Source organism: Glycine max, chromosome 14, assembly GCF_000004515.6.
Source record: "Glycine max cultivar Williams 82 chromosome 14, Glycine_max_v4.0, whole genome shotgun sequence".
Classification (NCBI taxonomy): domain Eukaryota; kingdom Viridiplantae; phylum Streptophyta; class Magnoliopsida; order Fabales; family Fabaceae; genus Glycine; species Glycine max.
In genome coordinates this window covers 14,377,650-14,399,092 of record NC_038250.2, presented here as the reverse complement: position 1 = coordinate 14,399,092, position 21,443 = coordinate 14,377,650, and the positions used below count along the sequence as shown (strand labels likewise).

Below are 21,443 nucleotides of genomic sequence, written 5' to 3'. Positions count from 1 at the left end.
AAAAAAAAACAAAGAATTTTTTATAACAGCTAGTAGTTGGATCCAAGGATCAGAAAGGGACCATATAAACCCAACACACACGATCATTGTATAATAAGAGGGCATGATTGTGTTGGCCAGGGACCAGGACCGAGCTGTTTGAAAGATGAGATTTAAGATTTGCACTGGAAAGGAGACAGATCGACCTTGTTACAAGTATTGAACTATTTCTATAATCATAGTTAATCAGTTATAGATTACTTTTTGGAAAACTGTTGTGCTTAGTTATAGTACAAACTTTTTTAGATCTGTTAAATTATAACATATGAACACGGATTCTAATTCAAACATTTGACACTAATGTCCAAAATATAGCTCAGCGAGAAAATATAGCACCTTAAACTAGATGTATATATATATCAATGAATAAAAGTCAACTTGAATGGAATAAAGTTGCACAATTATTGTCAACAATAGCTTTAGCCTAATAGTAAGTTATTGATTTAACCAATATCTAGCAAGTTCAAGGCCGATGTCACCCTTGAGATTTGATGTGCTACCCAATCCATGAGGCCTATGCAATTCCATAAGCTAGATTAACTTTGAAAATGGACCAAAATTAGCAAATTCAGGTCTTCTCTTTCACTATCAAAATTGCACAGTTCCATTATTTGAACATCAAATAATTGATATCATATACAATTATTTTTACCTCTTACTTATTTTTTGTTATCTATTTTATATGTACACATCCTAAAAAGTATCCCCCAAAATAAAAAAAGAGATTACAAAATTTATCCCACTTTTAGTTCCTAATAAACGAACATTTTCCAAAACTGCAAGAAAGTCTGTCTTCACAAACATCCTAGTGCACAAACATGTATTGAATATGTATATTAAAAAAATTTGAGTAACTCAAACAAAATTTACAAGGACATGATGTAGTAATCCTATACAACAAGAGTAGCTAACTAATTTTCTTTTTGGGTTTCCTCGCATGTATTACTTTTCATATATAACCCTGTTCAAGCCAGGTCAAATACTAAATGTAGATACTTTTTTCATCTAGGATTCAAATCATAATTCTCCACATCAAAAGAAACTAACCCCTTCCGCAAGAACAAGAGTAACTAACTAATTGTGTGAAAGGCTCTCCATTTTATACCAATTTCCTCAACAACACCCTAAAAATGAACCAAAAAAATGGTACAGCTTCTGTTATCTTGGCCCTGAAAGCCTAACAGCAGAGAGATTGGCTTCACTGTTACAATCTGATGGTCCTGAAGAAGTGCCAACCTCACTAGTTGAGTAAAACCGAGAACCAAGGACAGAGCAAATTGCTGGCTTATGAACAATGCATAAACCCTCTAGCATTTGGACCACTTTGGTCATGGAAGGCCTAAGAGACATGTCTTCCTGTATGCACCACAATGCAACTTTCACAGCAATGTGAACCCTTTCATCATTTTCATAAGTTTCCACCTTTGAGTCAAGAATCTCTCTCAGATTCCCTTCTTCCATCATCCTAAAAGCAAAAGATGGGAAATGGGATTTCTCTGAAGTTTCACTGGGATCATAGTTTTTCCTCGCCCCAATGATCTCTAGCAACACCATGCCATAGCTATAAACATCACTTTTCTCTGATATGGCACAGTTTGTGATCCACTCAGGTGCAAGGTAGCCTCTAGTGCCTCTTAGTGTTGTGAAAACATGGCTTTGTTCGCGTGTCATGAGCTTAGCCAAACCAAAATCAGAAACCTTGACCATAAAATTATCATCCAGGAGTACATTTTCTGGTTTGATGTCACAATGAATAATCTTCGAGTCACAATCTTCATGGAGGTAAGCAAGTCCTTTTGCTGTTCCAAGTGCTATGTTATACCTTGTATCCCAATCCAACACAAATTCCTCTATGTTCTTGTTGAATATCCATTTATCCAATGAACCATTGGCCATGTACTCATAAGCAAGAAGTCTATGAGACCCTTCAGCACAGAACCCTTTAAGCCTTACCAAATGGTGGTGATGAATGCTCCCTATAATGCTTACTTCGACCCAGAACTCTTTCTTCCCTTGGCCAATTCCTTCCAACTTCTTCACAGCTAGTTGAGTCCCATCTGGTAGAACTCCTTTGTAAACTGAGCCAAACCCCCCTTCTCCTAGCTTCACAGAGAAGTTACTTGTTGCAGTTTCTAGATCATTGTAGCTGTAACGGATTGGCATGCCGGTTAGACTCTCCAAGAAACTGTCATCTTCCAAATCCTCTTGAGGAGACTCCGGCAAATCTTGCTTTTTCCTGAAGCATCTATGTGCCACAAAGAGCATACCAGAGATGACAAACAATGTGAATATGACAATGATCACAACAACTATTATCTGCATTTTGCTACTGTCTCTAATGTCACCTTCACTAGATACCACCTTAATATAGGACACTAAACCAGAATCTTTGTCAGATTTCTCAAAGCTTCCAATCCTGTCCAACAGGAAACAGTTCCCTGAACTGCTGTTGAAGAACATTGCAAGGCATGAGCAATTTGCACTGCAAGAGGTTTTGCAACCAATCAAATCAGTCTTTGAAGATGGTGGAACAAACCCAAGTGCAAAGTAATTGAGTCCATCATCAACTTTGACAAGTTCAGTGGTGCTTTTTGAGTTGCAAGGAGAGACATTTCCAGGTTGGCAATTAGGCCTAGAGCTAAGAACAGAAGGGCAGGTACACTTTTTATCACCACTGCATATGTTATAGGGATCACATGATTCTGGGGTGCTGCAAGAATCTTGTGGTATTCTAGTTGATGAAGCAACAATTGACCCTCCACTTAGAAGATTGGAGAAAGTGATGAAGCCATCACTTCCCAAACCTGCAATCCAAGTGGCATTTGCATCTGATTCTTCAGCAAAATCCAATTCCCACAACATGGATTTAGTCTCATCATAGAACCTCCAGGAGTTTGCATTAAGGGTAGCTGAAGTCACCACATCACCATTTTTGTTGATGATTTTTTTGCGGCTATCCTTCTTCATAGACCAATAAGGCTGTGGAGTTTGTAAACCAGTGGAGAGAATGACATTGCCGGATTCAATCTCAAGAACATAGGTCAAGTTGTTAGGACCAGGTTCACTGACAAGTTTCATTCCCTCATTGAAATCTTGCATTGGCAACAAGGTATCTGTAGGGTGCCTGAAACTCTGCCAAATCACTCTACTATCATTCCCTAGCAAAACCAAGTTTCCAGTGTCCTTCAATTCCATTGAAGAAACACCCTTGCCACTTGTATCTGAAGACCACACCACACTTTCTCCTTTATGCAAAATGACATTGCCCTTCTCATCAAACACAAATTTATCAGAATTGGAAACAGGAAGTGCCCTATTTGCAACCCAAACCACCTTGTTGGAGTACTTGTGGACTATTGCTAGTAGAAACAATGTAGAATCATTTGCAGTGGTGACCAAGCCAAAGCCAAATTCTCCTTTATTTGACACAAGCAAAATGCCATCCCTGTCAATCCAATTCATTTGAGAACCTTCAATTCTCGGATAGACTTTGCCAACATTTAGAAAACTTGTCAGAACAACTTCAGAAGAAAGAAGGAGACACAACAAGAGGGTATCCATAACACTGAAGAGAGACCACTGTTTTCCCATGGTTTTCCTCCAACACCCTATTACTCTTTGGGGTAATTAGATGTCATGAAGGAGAAAGAAAAAAACAAGAAACTATGGAATGCATATATAATGGAAAAGAAGTATGGAACAGAAAAAAGTGGCAAATATGAAAGCAACGGAATAAAGAGAAAGCAATAATTTCCTTTATTCACATGAGATTTGACCAACTCAACTATACTTCAATCAGCTGAATCCTATTCTTTTTCCATGCCTGATGAAATGGAAGAAGAATGGAGAAATTAGGATGGAAGGAAACTCTTTATTTTTGTGGTAACAGAAGCTAGAAGATGGAAAAAAAAACACTTTCTGTTTTGAGGAAAGACCAATAAGAAGTGTGGAAATCAGTGATAACTAGTAGGCAGTATTTATTGGGTTTGATTGTGATAGATTAAAGAAGAGAAAAATTGCAAAGGTAGTATAGGGAAGCAGCATGTGAATTGTAAAGAGAATCATAATTAGAGGCTGCTGCTAAAGTGTGCAACCGTTGAAGCAAATTATGGCAATGAATGAACAAGTATAATATCATGGATATAATGATATTTCACTATTATGACTATGGGAAGTATACAGCTGATAAAGGTTGGCACTTGGAAGTTTGTTTAGTGGATTGGTTCAAACCAATTCAATGGATTTGTATCTTGTTTTTCTTAACCTGTTTGTGTCTTGCTTGATGGGCCAGGAAATCGACACCTCCCTCAGGTAATATATATGTGCAATCAAGCCGAAAGATAAGTGGTTGAAATTGATCAACCTTATATATAAAGACAAGCGTGCACAGGACGTTGCAGAATTAATTATTGATTAATTATTATACATTTGGGTTTCAGATAGGCAATCTTATTGCTTATACATGATAGTGTTCACTAATGGAATTTAGCTCAATTAGTTAAATAGACACGAGTTATTATAAATTTTATAAAATTTATATTATTTCTATGGATAAAAAATATACATGATAATATATTTATATGATTCAAATATGATGTAAAATTAAATCAATAATATATATATAAAGAGAGGAGGATTAAGTTATTCTTATAGTAACTTTAAAAGAGAATACTTGTTTATGTGAGAATTTGAGAAATTAAAATTTCATGTAACCATCTAAAAAATAAAAAAAAATATAAAATACCTCAATTATTATTAGAGTTGTCAAAATGAACTCAGCCCAATAAGTCGATTGATTATGCCAAACTAGACTAGGCCGAAGAAAATGTGACCTAAACTGAATGGGCCAATCTGGCCTAGATCAAAATGGGCGTCATAAATTATAAGCTTGAATTTAACTAAGTGTATTTTGACCTATAATATTTTTTTATTGAATATTTTGGTCTGATATTATTATTTTTTATTTTAAATAGATATAAATTTAGAAGAAGAAAACAAAACAAAATGGGTCATCAATTTGGATTGGATCAATGAGCTATGCCCGGACACAAAAATGTGTAGCATATATATATATAAGTCTAGTTGGATCAACCCACTTGTCATGGTTGACTGGACGGACGATATAACTATCTCTTCTTAAAAAAAAATCTTAATTATTTTACATTTACTCATTCTTCCATATTTTAATCCAAAATTAGATGATAGAACTCAATTTCATTTTCGTTAATCTTTCAAACAAGATAAAGATAACTTTATTTTACTCATTTATTTCGGTTTATTTCATTAGCCAAAAAGAACATCCAAATTAAGCAATTATTCAAATATAAAAGTGTTTCAATAGCTGTTTTTAATGGTTTAAATAGTAGTAACTATTAGATAAAGGAAGTAGCAATTTTTTTTCTATAGAAAGGAAGTAGAAATTCTATCTTTATAGGTTTGTTAATGCTAGAAATTGCTTGTTTATTTCTTCATTTTTGTAAAATCATAATCAAATGTTTAAACTTTCAATCTATGTATCATTGTGTATGTATGTGTGTATATACACAAAAATTAGTAGAAAAAAATATAAAAATTAACTATTTTAGAGATACTCTTGCAGTAATTTTATCTCTCCTCTCCTATAAAATATAAAAATTATGACAAAAAAAGAAAGAAAAAATAAGAGAAAAGAAGCAAATAAAAGAAAAAATGCAAAAGAGAATAGAAAAAAAAAAACCTTTACTGTGTAATTGATTCAATCAATGGTAGCAGATAAATATAGAGAAAAAATAATTAAGTAGGCAATAGAAAAGAATTGGATCTATCATGAGGTAATAACAGATATAGGTTTAACTATTTAGAAAAAAAGAATATAGGTTTAAGAAAAAAAAAAACAAAAGGCAGGTTAAACATTGGTATAAATTATTTTTATTTTTTAAAATTTTTTTGGATTTGTTTATTTAACCTAACTATTGAAGGATAAAATGATTATATAAAAGTGGAGACCAAAAGGTGATTATAAAGCAAAGAGAGGAATCATGTTTATATAATGGTATAGATAAAGATAATAATAACTATTATATTTATACTTAAACTATAAAAATAATTTATTTTTCATATAATAATTTTTTCTTTTTTTGTGATGGTTAAAAAAACATATTTTTTAAGAGAGATATTACTTCACCAATCAAGTTAGGTATTAACATATTGATCCCTAATGATTTTCCAAAAGACGAAATCCTCAAAATTCAATCTATTTAACCAATTGGAATCATTTATCCTCAATTTTTATTCTTTTTTTATTTAGTCTCTTCAATAGAAAAAGATATACATGGTTAAAAATGATATTCTCTCTATAAATAAAATAAAAATTAATATTGATCTCTCTCAGTTATAATTATTTTTTATTTTGAAATATTATTTTTAACTAAAAAGACTAGAAGTATACTACAAATAAAAAAATACCTACTTTTAATGTATATAATTTTTAGACAATTTTATTCTTGTAAACTTTCCCTAGTTCTCTTTAATAAATATCCCATACTTTTATATTATTAGCTTCTTTTATAATAAAATATCTTCATAGTCAAAAAGTCTTAAGATTAATTCTTCGAAAAAATAGAATATTAATTAAAAGTATACTCACAATAATGTTCTCAGATCTCCAACCAACATTAATCTCTTACATGGTTAGTTACTTTTATTTATATGATTTTATTATTTTTTAACTTCTAAGTTTTTCCTTTTTTAAAATTATTATTTAAAATATATAGAGACACGACCTCTCTTCCCAAGTAGTAAGAATAAATCAATTATTTAGGCCCTGTAGCACCGCGCCTGGTGTGGAAGCTTCATATAGATCAAATCAAATTCTAATAATTGATTCAAATAAACACGAAGCGGCTATTAATATTGCAAACAGGATTACTATTAATTGTTTAATATTTAAATAAACAAGAAACATTTTAAGTATTGAAATATTCAAAATCTCATGCATTATTACAAAAATATATTATTTCCCAACCACTTATCATGGATTGGAATGTTAAATGACGTAACTGAATGGGACAGAACAACATGAAAAAATACATAAATAAATAATACTCAGATCTTCCGTTCTTAAATAAATCACCTAAATTCAAATAACACGTGGATACTTATTAAATTTACTTTCGAACATTTATTAACGTTGTGAATAAACTATTCAATGATTTATGGATTATGAAACTATTAATTATTTAATCTATATTTACAATCTCTTGAGACTCAAACTAATAACAAAAATTTAAGTTAAGCCTTTTACTTTTTTTTAATGAAGTTAAACATTTTATATAATAAATCATTATTGTAATATTTTACTGAATCATGCAATCATATTATCTATATATTATTCAAGGAATTAATTGCTTTAAGCAATTCTTATTAGGAATAAAATTAATTAAAAACACAATAATATATAATTAAATGATAACATTGACCTTTAATTAAACATTTGATGAGAGAGTTAATTCCCAAATATGTGTTTACGAAAAACATTTGTTAAAAAAATTAATTTCTTAAATAAATCATAATATCTACAGTAATGAATTAGTCCTTGATTTTCTGTATTACTCTCCTTTAAATAAGACTTTTGGGTATAACTATTTTTTCCAATTGAAAGACTTTTAAATTCTTGCGAACATGTATATATGCTACTTAAAATTTACTTATAAATTTTTTGTAGCCGTATTTTATATAAAATAACTTTGATAAAATTATTAAAAATTACAATTTTGTGTGTAAATATTTTTTGTATATATATATAGACATTAATTTGAAGATTAATGAATTGAAACGTAAAGTGCACGTTAGGTGTTAGAAAAAGAGATAATGATGATTTTGTTTCCCACACTTGCTAATGCTTTTTCAGTTTCAAACACTACAAAAATATTCACCCAAAAAAAAAAATACACTACAACAATATACATTTAGACTTAGGAGCCAGAGTTTCAAAACACATTTGTTAACTTTTTTTTATCCATAAAAATCAAATATATATCAAGTGATTTACGACAACATCACCATTAATTTCACACGTATTTTTTTCCCTTTTTGGTGTGAGTATATCACCTTTGCGTTTATAGAATATGCTAGATTAGGCAACGTTGCCTACTCATGAACAAAAAGATAGTCTTTCATCCACAAACAAAAAACAGAAAAGAGGAAATTAAACCCGAAAGGTGAAAAACTCAATTCATTGGAGCTGTTGTTGATTACAACTAAAGAGTAGGTCACATATGAGTTGGTTGACACGACATTAACAAAGTTTTTTCATGACGAGTCAAACGCTCTACTATTCGGTTTATGAATGTGCTACACAGTTATATGTAATTTTGATTGAGTCGGGTAGGGTTAGTGAAATTTTTTTTTAGGATTTAACATAACTGTATATTCAGGATTCAAATAATTTGAAATTTTGTTAAACTGAATCAATCATATGTTAGTTAATTCATGTGTTTGATGGTAAAAAAAACATGTTTATAATATGCATTTTGAATAGATTGAAATAATAAAAAGAAATTAAACATAATAAATTGTAAATAAAGTAAAACATCATGAAAAAATAGATAAAAATATTATCACATGTGTTTGCACTTATAGGACACGTTGGGCATAGAAATATTATCACACCCCAAATACCATTTTAATGAGGTAACGTGAGAGTCAGCATAAATCAAAATAATTAAGTTCTGAAGATTTTGATGTTACGGATGAGGATGCATGAAATGAAACTTATGGATTTAGTTCGATTGACTAGAGTAGCAACGAAGTGGAGTCTAGAAATTGCTTGAGGCGTCACCATGTGCCAATAAATTTGGTAATGAATGATTTGAGGACTTTCTAGATGAGCACGTCACCACTCTTAAGAGCTAAAAAGCGGGTTGACTCTATCCCTAATATTGATTTTGCTTTATCTCTTTAGGGCTCATTTGAGGTATGCAATGTGTCCAAATAAGGATAATAATTGGAGTGTTAATTTATGCAAAAAATTTACGTGTCTTACATTTTTTTGGCAGTTTGGCATATGAATATAATTATCACTTGTGATCCTAATTAATTGAATCCGTTATTGTAGTGATTAATTCTAAGTAAAATTTGGTAACAATATTTTTATGCATTGTGAAACCGGGTTTAATTATTGATCTAGTTGAGATACTGGATTAGTGATCTAACCGATGAATTCCTAATTGGCTCGGTATGACTTCATATATATTAAAAATTCAAAATTATATATATATATATATATATATATATATATATATATAAATAAGTATATAACTAATATTATTTGGGTAAGAAAAATTCATAAATGCTCTAAAATTCAAAATAACAATTGATAAAAATTAAACATGAAAACGGTATCGAAGAGGTGATCCATTTTTTTTTTTGTAAAACCAATCAGGTTCGATCGGTTTAATTAGGATTTGGTAACCTAATCGGTCGGGTTTGACCGGGTCATTCTGGATCAATTGTGTGACCGATCCAATAATGAAACCGATCCAGTTAGATCAGTGAGTCCTAATTGGACTGGTTTGATTGGCCGAACCAAATCGAATTTCACAACTATGTTTATATGTAGTTTGTAAGCAACTATATAAAATTTGAAATATTTATTTGATTATAATGAATTGAGGTAAAACATTTTTTTATATCTGTTATGATATGTTAAAATTTAATTTTACATCCCAATATACATTTCAAATACAATTGTAAATATTTTTAGTAAAATGTTAATAAGTGTCCAAAAAATATTGGTTAAGCTAGGAATAAAAAGTGAGAAGCTTTTTTTATTTTTTATGTACAATGGCTAGTTAGAAAGCCTTTCATTTCAAGCCAATCTCTTGATTCACATTCATGTGAAACCGTTCCAATTGATCTGCATACCAATCATCTGCCGCTTACAATAATGACACTAAGCCAAGGTTTTTATGGATTCTGTCTTGTGGAAAAATACATATATTTGGGCAATTCAATTCAGCTAGTAGTATCACATGGTCAATCCTTGAGACACTAGCGGGTCCGTCCTTAAAAGCCCTAAAAATTGGGTCCATAAAGCCTTGGATACTTTGGCGAAACAGACCCTTTAGGTGTAATTTTTTAAAAATTATTAAATAAGGATAAATTTTAAATAAATATCCAAAAAAGATAAATCATACAGTAATCCATGACTTTTGAATTTAAAGTCTAAATCATTTAATGACTTTTGGTTCTTTTTTTTACTTCTTAATTTTTTTAAATACAACTTCAAAGTTGTATATATTTTTTATTTAAATTAATATTTTTGTATATTTTATATTATTTTATTTAATATATTTTCTATAAATAAAATAATAATAAAATGAAGTTGTAACTATATGTACAACTTTAAAGTCGAACCATTGGAATGTTCTACAATTAAGAATAAAATCTTTAACATTAGGAAAAAAATATAAAAAATATTAAATAAATATTAAATAAAACTAAAACTAAAAATATTAATTTAAATAAAATTTTTTACTATTTTAAAGTTGTAATATATATATATATATATATATATATATATATATATATATATATATAAATTTAGGACTTCAAAATCATATTTTAAAAAAATTAAGAAGATGTAAACTTTTTTATAACTTCAATAGAAAATAAAAAAAATTATAAAATAATTTACGAATTTGAACTCAAGTCATAAAATATCCCATAACTTATCTCTTTTTTAGTATTTATTTAAAATTTACTCCATTTGATAATTTAGAAAAAAAAATTATCCATAAACGGCGGTTTCGCCCCAAGCCTCCATCTTGACTGTGCTTGAACCTAGACCTTGAAAGGATTATATAATAGTACATTCTACTTATTCTACTGGGATTTTCTATCTAATTTCAACTTAAAAAAAGTTTCTATTTAATATGTAAGGTCAGTACTACTTAGCAAGACCTATATTTTTCTTATTAGCATTGTAATAAGCTAATATAAAGTTTTTTTTGAAGATTATATTTGAGTTGTATTGGAAATTATAGAGGAGTGCATTGTTACACTTCTCGAAAAAAAAATCACTTGTGATTCTTTAATCTAATGTCTTAAGGGAACCCATTAGTATTTTTCATAATATAATTAAATAAGAAATAAATTCACAAATTCAAATACCCAATGTTGAAACAATTAAAACCTAATACCTTTTCCCTAGTACCTGATAATTTTAAAAAATAATTTGTTTATTAAGTGTGCATGAAAAACTCAATATACACACTCAATGCCCTAGAAAATAATAGAATTTATTAAATAACTCATATAAAATAATAATCAAGAAGAAAATTCTTATATTATTAGTTTGGGATAAAATACTATGCCAAAATTTTGTTTATGTATTGTATAAAATATATTTTAAATAGAAATATATGCTTTTAGTTTCTCATGAGAGACTAAAACCATGTTACTTTTGTTAAATGAAGGAATTTTTTCGAGTTACCATATTGTAGGTGTGACATATTTATTAATTTTATCAATAACTAATCAACATGAAAAAATTTATCTTTAATAAAATCTCCTCTTAGTTATATTTTTTTATTCTCGGAACTTGAAACTAAGATATTATTATTTAATTTAGGGGATCTAAATCTAGTACATAATATTGATAAATGCAGAGGTTAAAATATATTAAATTTTATACAGATTAAAATTGAATTTTGAAACATTAAAAATGAAAAAATATATATATTAAAATTAGACATAAAATCTAAAGTAGTATGGACAAAAATCCAAATTTCAATAACTTCATTTGAATTTAAATCAAGCTAATTTAAAATTAGGGCTTGATCAAAGTTAGGATTCACAATTTTAAATTAAGCTTCATAATTCCATTTGAAAAGAAATAGAAAAATCTTGTAGTATACCTAAGTTTTCATGGTAATAGAAACAATATATAACTGTAAATTTAACGTTTTAAGGCATGTTTAATGGCACAATAATAAGGAAATTAGGTATAAGGAATATGCCACCACTAAATAAAGGGTAAGGAATAATGAGAGAGAAACCATCTCAACAATTATTACATGAATTGTTAACCCATCTTTAGACCATCTATAACAAGCTCAATTAAAATTTTGTTAATTAGTCAAGTGTCATAATAAAAAAAAAAATTCATAATATGCGAACAAAGATCCATTTAGTTAGAATCAGAATCATACCATAAAGATGTGGATTCAAATTCTATTGTTAATGTGAATATTTTGTTGGTAATCTATAAGACTTCTGTAACTATCTTTTTAGTCTTGAAACATATCCTGACCTTACTGAATCTTAGAACCAAACTCATCTAGACTTTACTCTTCAAGTAAATTCCATAATCAATGTATTTGTTAATTCAAAAGTGTATGTTTAAATTTGAATAATTAAGTAATACTAAAGCAAAAATAAACAATACGTCGAATATATAAGAGCAATATCATCATCGACAAAAATGATATGATGAGTGACAGCTAATTTTTCAGCAATCCTTTCATGGGAAAAGGATGTTGGTAATATAGATTGGTACTTCCAAAGATATAATTCCGGAACACATTATATTTCCGAAAGTATGCCAGTTGAATTCCAGAATTTAATTTTTGGAACACAATATTTTTTAGATAGATACATAATTTAATTCTAGAACAAAGTGTGTAACAAGAGTACTGTGATTAAAGGGTGTTATGAAGAGCAAATTTAGAAGAAGAAAACAAACAGAAAAAAAGGTAATGGTGTGGTTAACAAAATATGAGGTGTTGATAGTAAGCTTTTCAAAGAATAATTGAACTAAAGTGGTAAACACCTAAACGGTGACACAAAGAGCCAAAAAGTCAAAAGAAAAACTTCATACAAAATAACAATATACTCTTATTTATTAAAATACAGTCCATAATTGGGTTTTTTTTTTCTCTAAGATGTACATAATAGGTTAACCTTTGAATCAATTTCTCCTAAAATAATAACACCTTTCATTTTTATTTCCATTTTTAATTCTTTTAATTTATTAATTGCAAATTTAATCTTTTTAAATCTTACATGTATATTTTTATCATTTTAATTTATTAATTTTTATATGAATTTTTAAAAAATGGGGTAGTTAGATGTAGAGGATCATTGTTTACGATAACCAGGACATAATGCTTGCATAGGATGATTAAAGAAGTCTAATTCAATTGGTGAAACATGAAGTGTAATAATGTGAGTTATTATAAGCTCTTGACATTAACTCTCTGATTCTCACGTCTTAAAAAAAATGTTTTGAATAGGAAACAATTTCCTTAACCTCAACTCAAAAATTTGTTCAGTATACAAATCAAAATTGAGAACAAGCATTCCGTCCCACGGGTCAAACATGGTCCTTTCTTCTTTTTCTTTTTATACAAAAAGATGGCCCTTAATTGTTCTTTTAGAATTAGATTAGAAAACTAAACAACATATGTAACATAAGAACCGAATTTCTAGGGAGCAAGGTGTTGCATGCACTAGCACCGTGTGGTAGAAGAAGTGGTTCTTCCGTGTATCCTTGGTGTGAGGATTTAGCGTGTATACGCGGCTCATATCTTTTTCATTCTTCATTCATAGAATCGTGCATTATTGCCCAATCATCGTAACCCACATCATTATCTTTTTTTTTCATTCAATTTTGGTCCTCTCCCACTTCACTTTCATTTCATCCACGTGGTTTAAGTGGAGAATGTTTACCTTATTTCAACCTTCATAACGACAAAAGGAGAATTAAAAAATATATCTAAACCAAAAGTCCAAAACTAAAAAAGACCATAAACAAGCACGTGACTAATATCATGCAAATATGGTAGATATATCAAATATCATATGTACTATAAATTAAATGCAACAGTTCCTTGGTTAGTACAACATGGTGACCCAATTGAGGCATTATTTTTCATATGTATGATTAGTACATGACCAAGGTGATGGAGTATTGGAGACCGTGGTTTTGGGGGCACGCCGACAAGTACTACGTTGTTAAGTTGAGCCAATTGAGGTTGAAGTTTGGGCCAACGTTGGATGCTGCAAATGACAAGATAATAGCAATTCAGATTAAGGGAACAGCTACAAAGAAAGGGAAAGTTTCTTCTTCTTCTTCAACTTCCAAAAGCTTTCTTATTCCTTTTCATCGTACCCAGAAACTAGGATCCACTCACACCACCACCTTCCCCCATAGGTTCACCAATTCTAAGGCACCAACAATCGTGTGGGACGCACGTGACCTCTGCGACTTTCATCTCGTCCTCAAACACGGCACGTGCTACATGACACTTCATGTCTTACATGTAAGAACATATTATGTTTTTAAACTTTTATTGTTCAATTTTTAATTAACAGCTTAATTTTAAGGTTTAATTTTTGAGAAAAAGGATTATGCAGTAATGATGTCATCCAATCATAATCCATCCTACTTAATTTTTATATTACCACATTGCCCACAGATAAAAAGTTATAGTTTATATAACTTTCAAAGTATACATATAAATTAGATAACAGTATAAAAAGTTTTTATACTATCAGAACACATATATACTACTATATACTCTTAATGGTAAGACATTATCAGTGTAAAATTATGCTAATCACTAGTAATTATTATAAAAATGGTTTACAGTTACCTGACAATTTAGGATAGGATAAAAGTTTTAAAACATTAGTGTATGTGTATTCTATTTGAAATCTCGTCTTTATATGTGTTTGATTAAAATTTGTCCAAAAATGAAATGCAGGCGGAGGGTGATATAGGAGAATATAAATCTGAAATGGTGGTGGTTGGAGAAGTTTCCATGAGCGTTACTATGGCTGAGTTTATGGAAGGGGAGGAGATGAAGAATGAGTCAAATTCTTGTCAGGTTCAAAGAACACTTCCAATCCAATTGAAGGTGCATGGTTTGTTCATGGAAGAAGCTACACTTTCGGTATGCTCTAATATCTATTTAACTCTGAAACGTATAGAGACTCAGAAAAGCAATTCTTATGGATAATTAATTTATTAAGTAATACTTATGACCAGGTTTCATTGAGCTTATTGAAACTGAGAAACTTTCATGACGACTTGCCAAGAGCATTTGTAAACAAAGTGACAAGCCTTGAGGACAAAAATAATGGGAAAGTTGTTGATCAAGTTGAGGAACCAAGCCCTTATGAATGGGACGAGTTATCTGTGTATGACTCAGATGACTCATCTGATAAGTCCACCACTACAACCACAAGCAGCAGCAGCAGCAGCAGCACTAGCACTGCAATTCACTGTGAAGGGTCAAGTGTTACAAATGGGTCAGAGAGGTTTGTGGCCTCAGATTCAGAGACCCTTTTGGACACAATGCAGAGGAGTTGGTCCATGTTGCCATGGAATAGAAGCTTCAAGGGATGGAGTTTTAAAAGAACCTCCTCAAGGAAACAAGAGCCTTTGACCTCACATTCAAGTCATTCCATGGTATGTAACAACGTAATTGACATCATTCAATTTTCTTTGTTGCCTACAGTAGTCCTATCCAACTTGAGTAGAATTGTTTGTCGTAAAACATACCCATGACCTATATATCTATAAAAAAAAAATTATTTGAATTTAGTTTTCATGCATTGTAAGTATAATACTCAACTAATAACAAATCATTATTAGAATGACTTTTAAGTAATTATTATAAAAGTGATTTATAATTGAATCATACTATACTTTCGGCACATTTTGATTAAATTCTTTCTTTTTCTAATCATATTTACCCTGGTATTTAACAGCTTCTGTGGATAATCTCATTTGTCAACATTATTCAATAAGCTTAAAAAAATGGTTACTTTTGTAGACTAATTACCAATTGATATTGTCAACTTCTTGCAGGGACCATACTTTGATCACAATAAATGCAGCGCAAGTGGGTGGGAAACTAGGGAACTTAGGAGTAGAGATGCGCAAGCAATGCTCAAAACTAATGTGTTCTTTGCTTCCTTTGACCAAAGGAGCAAACAAGCATGTGGTGAGAGTGCATGTACAGCACTAGCAGTGTGCATAGCTCACTGGCTTCATTCCAACCATAACATGCCAACAAGGTCCCAATTTGACAGCCTCATCAAAAGGGGTTCCTCTGAATGGAGAAGGCTAAGCCACAGTGATCACTACCTAAAGCTTTTCCCAGATAAGCATTTTGATCTAGAGACAGTCTTGGAAGCCAACATTAGGCCTCTAGTTGTTACCCCTCAAAACTCCTACACAGGATTTTTCTCCCCTGAGAAGTTTCAGTGCTTGGAAGGAGCCATGTCCTTTGATGACATTTGGGATGAGATAACTAGAAATGATGATGTGGTTGATCATGAGCCAAGAATTTACATAGTGAGTTGGAATGACCATTTCTTTGTTCTGAAGGTGGAAGTTGATGCTTGTTATGTGATTGACACCTTGGGGGAGAGGCTTTTTGAGGGATGCAGAAAGGCTTTCATATTGAAGTTTGATGGTTCAAGTTTGATGCATGCAAAGGGAAGTAAGAAAGAAAGAGGTGAGATAGTTTGCAAAGGAAAAGAGTGTTGTAAAGAGTTCATCAAACGCTTTCTTGCTGCCATACCACTTAGGCAACTAGAAGAGGAAGAGCGAAATAAAGGGACTGTTTATAATCCTTATTTTCACAGGAAATTGCAGATTGACCTCCATTATAGTTTGTTATCATCCTTGTCTTCAGCTTCTTCTATTGGTGAACCTTTATAACCTAATTACTACATATAGCAATTGTATAGCTCAATTGCTAACCTTGTGAGTCTTGAGCAATTGTTACAATTAGAAAACCCAAAAACATGGCTTCTTTGTTCGAAGACTAAAAAGTTTTGGTGAGTTGTGAATCCTAGAGGCTTATTAAGGTCAGGGAAGGCCTAAGGTTCAAAGAGCATTTATAAAGATACTTACAAACTATTCATCAACAAATTCATCACATCAGCAATGAAGTTCGAGCTCGCATTGTTGTGAGATAAAAGTTTTATTTTTATCAACTAGACTAACTTTGATAGGCAAAAAAACTCAGCTTCTTTACTAACACAGTTCTGGGAGCTTCTTTTTTGTGACAACTCCTAACCATTTACAATTATTTGACTTTACTAGATTGAGGATCAAGTAACCCAAAAATCCATGAACATCGCTCAGAGAACAGAACCTGAGGCTGATTCTTGTAAACGATGTTGTAATTAGTAGAGTGGATTTGAATGGAAATGAAAAGAAATTGGAATAGTATACTTACACAAGCTATTGTCCTAGACTCCTAGTGCATTCTTTGTTTTAATTTTCCCATCCAATTTTTGTGCACCATCATTTGCCGACAAAGAAGGGGGAAACATGAGTGGAAATCCTCATTCTATCAAATTTTTGTGTACCATCAATTTTTGCTGCAATTTGGAATTGCTATTTAACCCATTCTATCTCCTTAATGAAATATCATTGTACTGAAGTACCCAAGTTCATTTCTTATACACCTATCTTATTGCAAGGGTACTGGTCATTCTGCACATACTCAACATTATGCTTATGATTGATGAAGTTCCTAATTATGCATGCCTCCATTCATTTACCTAGCTTATATTAATATATAATGAAGGAGAACGGTGATATATACACACAAAATGGCTTTGAATTCTTGGCTCCGAGTCTAGAAAGGTAACAAGCATTGGCGTTAATACAATGTCTTTAATCCAACTGAATGCATAAAATAAATCTGAACCTGATCAAGTCACATAGCCAAAGGCATATATGCACTCTTCAACCAATGTTTCCCTTACCAAAGAAAAAGAACCAATTTCTATATCGTTGATTACACGTCCAAAGAATTTAATATAATTATCGGTAAAAGTTATCCTAAGTCAACACGAAACAAACTCATGTCAGGTTCAAATTCCAACATGGCAACCACCACCACCTTGTTTTCCAAAATTTACTCCTTTCATTTTATGTTAATTGATGTTTTAGTATTTAGAAGAATTCATAATATTAATTGATGTCTTTAATTTTTAATAAAATATTGAAATTTCTATTATAATTTTACTCTTTACTAATAAATATTGTTATCCTAAACACTTAAAAATAATCTATGGAGGTTGACCTAGTGTGATGGATTGGACAATCATTTTGCTGGGAGAGCTTATGGCTATTTACCACGGTCTGCAGTTATATATATATAACATTATTTTTAATATCTTAAAAGTCAATTAATTTAAAAATGGAGAGAATATGTTATTGATTCTTTGATTATAAATAGTACTAGTATTTATTTTGCGTCAAACCGTGCTCGTTTCAGAAACAAACCTTAAACTTTTGTATTTTTGCGAGACCAAATTAAGAACGGACAGCTTTTGGGTACGTGTTACAAGCATGCACAATCCAACACCACACCACAATTCACAACGCACATCCACGTTTCCAACGCATCCGAAAATCCAAACATTAAAAATTAGAGAACCCACATCTAATTTAATTCATATCAACAACAAACCCCCTTCACTCTCAAGTCTCAATCTCCATGACTCCACAGTTCCAATTTCGAACATTAAAAAAATACTAGCAAATTTAAATAAACAAACAAGATTCTCGAAAAAATGCTATCTCCCAACCCACTTTCTCTTCTTTGCGCACTCCTTCTCTGCTTACCTCTAGCCATATTTTTCACCACCGATACCACACATACAGCAACCACCACCCCCATCATGTTCCACATACCAATGCCTCTTCCAAGAAACATTAGCATCCAGGAAAACCCTAACAAAAACTTAACATCATTGTCACCATTATTATCATCATTAAATATCCAAGATGACAAACCACACAAAGTAACCACTCGCGTAAAAGGAAGGCCCATTAAGCCTAACCAAAAACAACTCTCAACATTGTTGTTATCATCATTACCATCCCCATTAAGACAAAACCCCGATGATGCCCTATTCAAGGCAGCCATGCGCGTGAAATCAAAGCCCACAAGGCCTAAGAAGGTAGCGTTCATGTTCCTAACGACCAAACCCCTCCCGTTCGCGCCACTTTGGGAATCCTACTTCAACCAAACCCCAACATCAAAGAATCTATTCAACATTTACGTTCACGCAGACCCATCTTTCTCCTACCACGCGCCTTTCTCCGGCGTATTCTCCAACCGCGTTATTAGCTCACAATCCACCAGGAGATTCTCCCCCACTCTCTCCGCAGCAGCGCGTCGTCTACTTGCGCACGCGCTCGTAGACGACATGTCAAATTCTGTGTTCGTGCTAATCTCTCCCTCTTGCATCCCTCTCCACTCGCTCAAGTTCACCTACCACGTGCTTCTCCGTCAGGGCAAAAGCTTTGTAGAGATTCTTGCGAATGAAGAAACGGCTTATGATCGCTGGGCGGCGCGTGGACCACACGCGATGCTCCCGGAGGTGAGGCTTGAGGAGTTCCGCGTGGGGTCACAGTTTTGGGCACTGACGCGTCGGCACGCACGGCTTGTTGTGAGTGACCGCGTGCTGTGGTCAAAGTTCGACGCGCCGTGCGTGCGGTTTGATTCGTGCTATCCCGAGGAGAATTACTTTCCTACCCTTTTGAGCATGTGGGACCCGCAGGGGTGCGTGCCAGCCACGCTCACGCATGTTAATTGGACGGGGCGCGTGGACGGGCATCCCCGCACGTACGAAGCGTGGGAAGTGGGGCCCGAACTGATTCGGAGGATGAGGGAAGATAGACCAAGGTACGGTGACGGTAACAGTGACGGACGGAGTGATCCGTTTTTGTTTGCGAGGAAGTTCGCCCCAGATGCGTTGCAACCGTTGATGAGAATTGCTAACGGCGTCATCTTCAGGGACTAACTATATTTCTATCCAATGAAGAAAGAAAGAAAGGAACCAAGCTTTTTTTACTGGAAGAAAGGAACCAAGCTATGATATGTATAAATTAATTTAAAATAGATATTTCATATTTTTTATTTAAGCGTTTAAAATAGATATTTCTATTTGAAATAAGGAAAGTGATTGGCGTTTACATCTTTCATTCTATGATACTCCTTAGATAGTTGGTAAATTTTGTAACAACTACATTTTATTTAAGAATAATTTTTAATATTAATATTCTTATAAAGCGTTAAAGATATAAAAAAAATAGTTTAATGGTCACGTATAAAATTACACTTCGTTATTAATATAAATTTTAAAATAATTATCATAAAAATCAATAAACTAAGTTATGATTTAATAATGACATAAAAAAATTTATATTGTAAATACAAAATTATTTCACTCATAAAAATATATGTAATTTATTAAATATTAATAATTATTACTTGAATACTATATTTAGTCAAAAAAATTAAGTATAGAAATAAGAGTGAAATAATTATATATATATATATATATATATATCAATCAATTTATTAATATTATATATTTATTATATCTATTAAGATATACAGTAAAAATTATCTTACTTTTATAGTTGTTTAAAATAATTATTTTAAAATAGAAATAACTAGTTTAAACAACAATAAAAACAATAGAATTTATAATGTATATTTTAATATATATATATATATATATATATATATATATATATATATATTATTTTTAATAATGATTACATTTTAAAATTAATAAATATACCACATTTAATACATATTATAATCAGTATATTCTTAGTAAAATTGATTGTTTAATAATATTAAATATCATATTTATTAAATATAATAGTAATCAAATTATATACGAAAAATTAAGAGATAAAATATTGTTAATTTCTATATTATATTATTGCGTATTTTTTTTTATTTTAAAATATGTTTTATCAATAAAAAATTAACAACATTAAAAAAGTAAAAGATTAATGTATTAAAACACATATTATATTTTTCAAATTTAATAAACATATTATTATTTAATAAATATCACATTTAGTATACTGTTGCTAAATCTGGCGGTCAAACAACATTAAATATGTAGTTAAATTATTAAGTATAAAAAGCAAGAGATTAATTACTATATTAAGTTATCAATGCTATATTAAAAGTATTTGAGTTTTTTATTTAAAAATGTGTTATAAAATTTTTTTTACAAGCACACAACTAATAAAAATTTATTTGATATTTTAATACACACGTCTATATATATATATATATATATAGGTTTTATTATTGTAATAATTATTTTTTTCTAAAATTGTAGATTATATATAATAAATATTATAATCCAGTTATTATAAGAAAACTTGTCTTGTAACAATATTAAATATTATATTTATTAAATATAATTAGTAAAAACTAAGAGAAGAATTATTATATATTTATATACTATATAAATAAATATTTTTATTTTTATTTTTTAAAATATATTTTATCAACTATCAATAAAAATTGTCACTTGAGAAGAATAAAAGTTGGTGACTTTGTCTATGCATCTTCAAT

The 21,443-nt window shown here is 30.8% G+C and overlaps 3 protein-coding genes across 3 annotated transcripts; 2 read left to right on the top strand and 1 right to left on the bottom strand.

The window, feature by feature from the left end:
* Nucleotides 1-848: 848 nt before the first annotated feature.
* Nucleotides 849-4,348, bottom strand: LOC100787985 (G-type lectin S-receptor-like serine/threonine-protein kinase SD2-5). Its single transcript, XM_003545422.5, has one exon. The coding sequence runs from the start codon at nt 3,628-3,630 to the stop codon at nt 1,198-1,200; it is 2,433 nt and encodes an 810-aa protein (XP_003545470.3). The 5' UTR covers nt 3,631-4,348; the 3' UTR covers nt 849-1,197.
* Nucleotides 4,349-13,904: 9,556 nt separating this feature from the next.
* Nucleotides 13,905-16,966, top strand: LOC100787458 (uncharacterized). The gene is made up of 4 exons (XM_003545421.5): nt 13,905-14,342; nt 14,787-14,975; nt 15,071-15,493; nt 15,896-16,966. Exons 1-4 carry the CDS (start codon nt 13,971-13,973, stop codon nt 16,751-16,753), a joined length of 1,842 nt encoding a protein of 613 aa, XP_003545469.1. The 5' UTR covers nt 13,905-13,970; the 3' UTR covers nt 16,754-16,966.
* A 1,378-nt stretch (nt 16,967-18,344) lies between these two features.
* LOC100786915 (glycosyltransferase BC10) lies at nt 18,345-20,041 on the top strand. The gene has a single exon (XM_003545420.5). It carries the CDS (start codon nt 18,625-18,627, stop codon nt 19,858-19,860), a length of 1,236 nt encoding a protein of 411 aa, XP_003545468.1. The 5' UTR covers nt 18,345-18,624; the 3' UTR covers nt 19,861-20,041.
* The last annotated feature ends 1,402 nt before the right edge of the window (nt 20,042-21,443 follow it).

What these genes read in the sequence shown, in the direction of transcription:
- LOC100787985 (XM_003545422.5), bottom strand. Translation starts at nt 3,630, where the DNA reads ATGGGAAAACAGTGGTCTCTCTTCAGTGTTATGGATACCCTCTTGTTG.
- LOC100787458 (XM_003545421.5), top strand. Translation starts at nt 13,971, where the DNA reads ATGACCAAGGTGATGGAGTATTGGAGACCGTGGTTTTGGGGGCACGCC. An exon ending in TGACACTTCATGTCTTACAT is followed by an intron (nt 14,343 to 14,786) that starts GTAAGAACATAT and finishes AATGAAATGCAG; the next exon opens with GCGGAGGGTGATATAGGAGA. An exon ending in CACATTCAAGTCATTCCATG is followed by an intron (nt 15,494 to 15,895) that starts GTATGTAACAAC and finishes AACTTCTTGCAG; the next exon opens with GGACCATACTTTGATCACAA.
- LOC100786915 (XM_003545420.5), top strand. Translation starts at nt 18,625, where the DNA reads ATGCTATCTCCCAACCCACTTTCTCTTCTTTGCGCACTCCTTCTCTGC.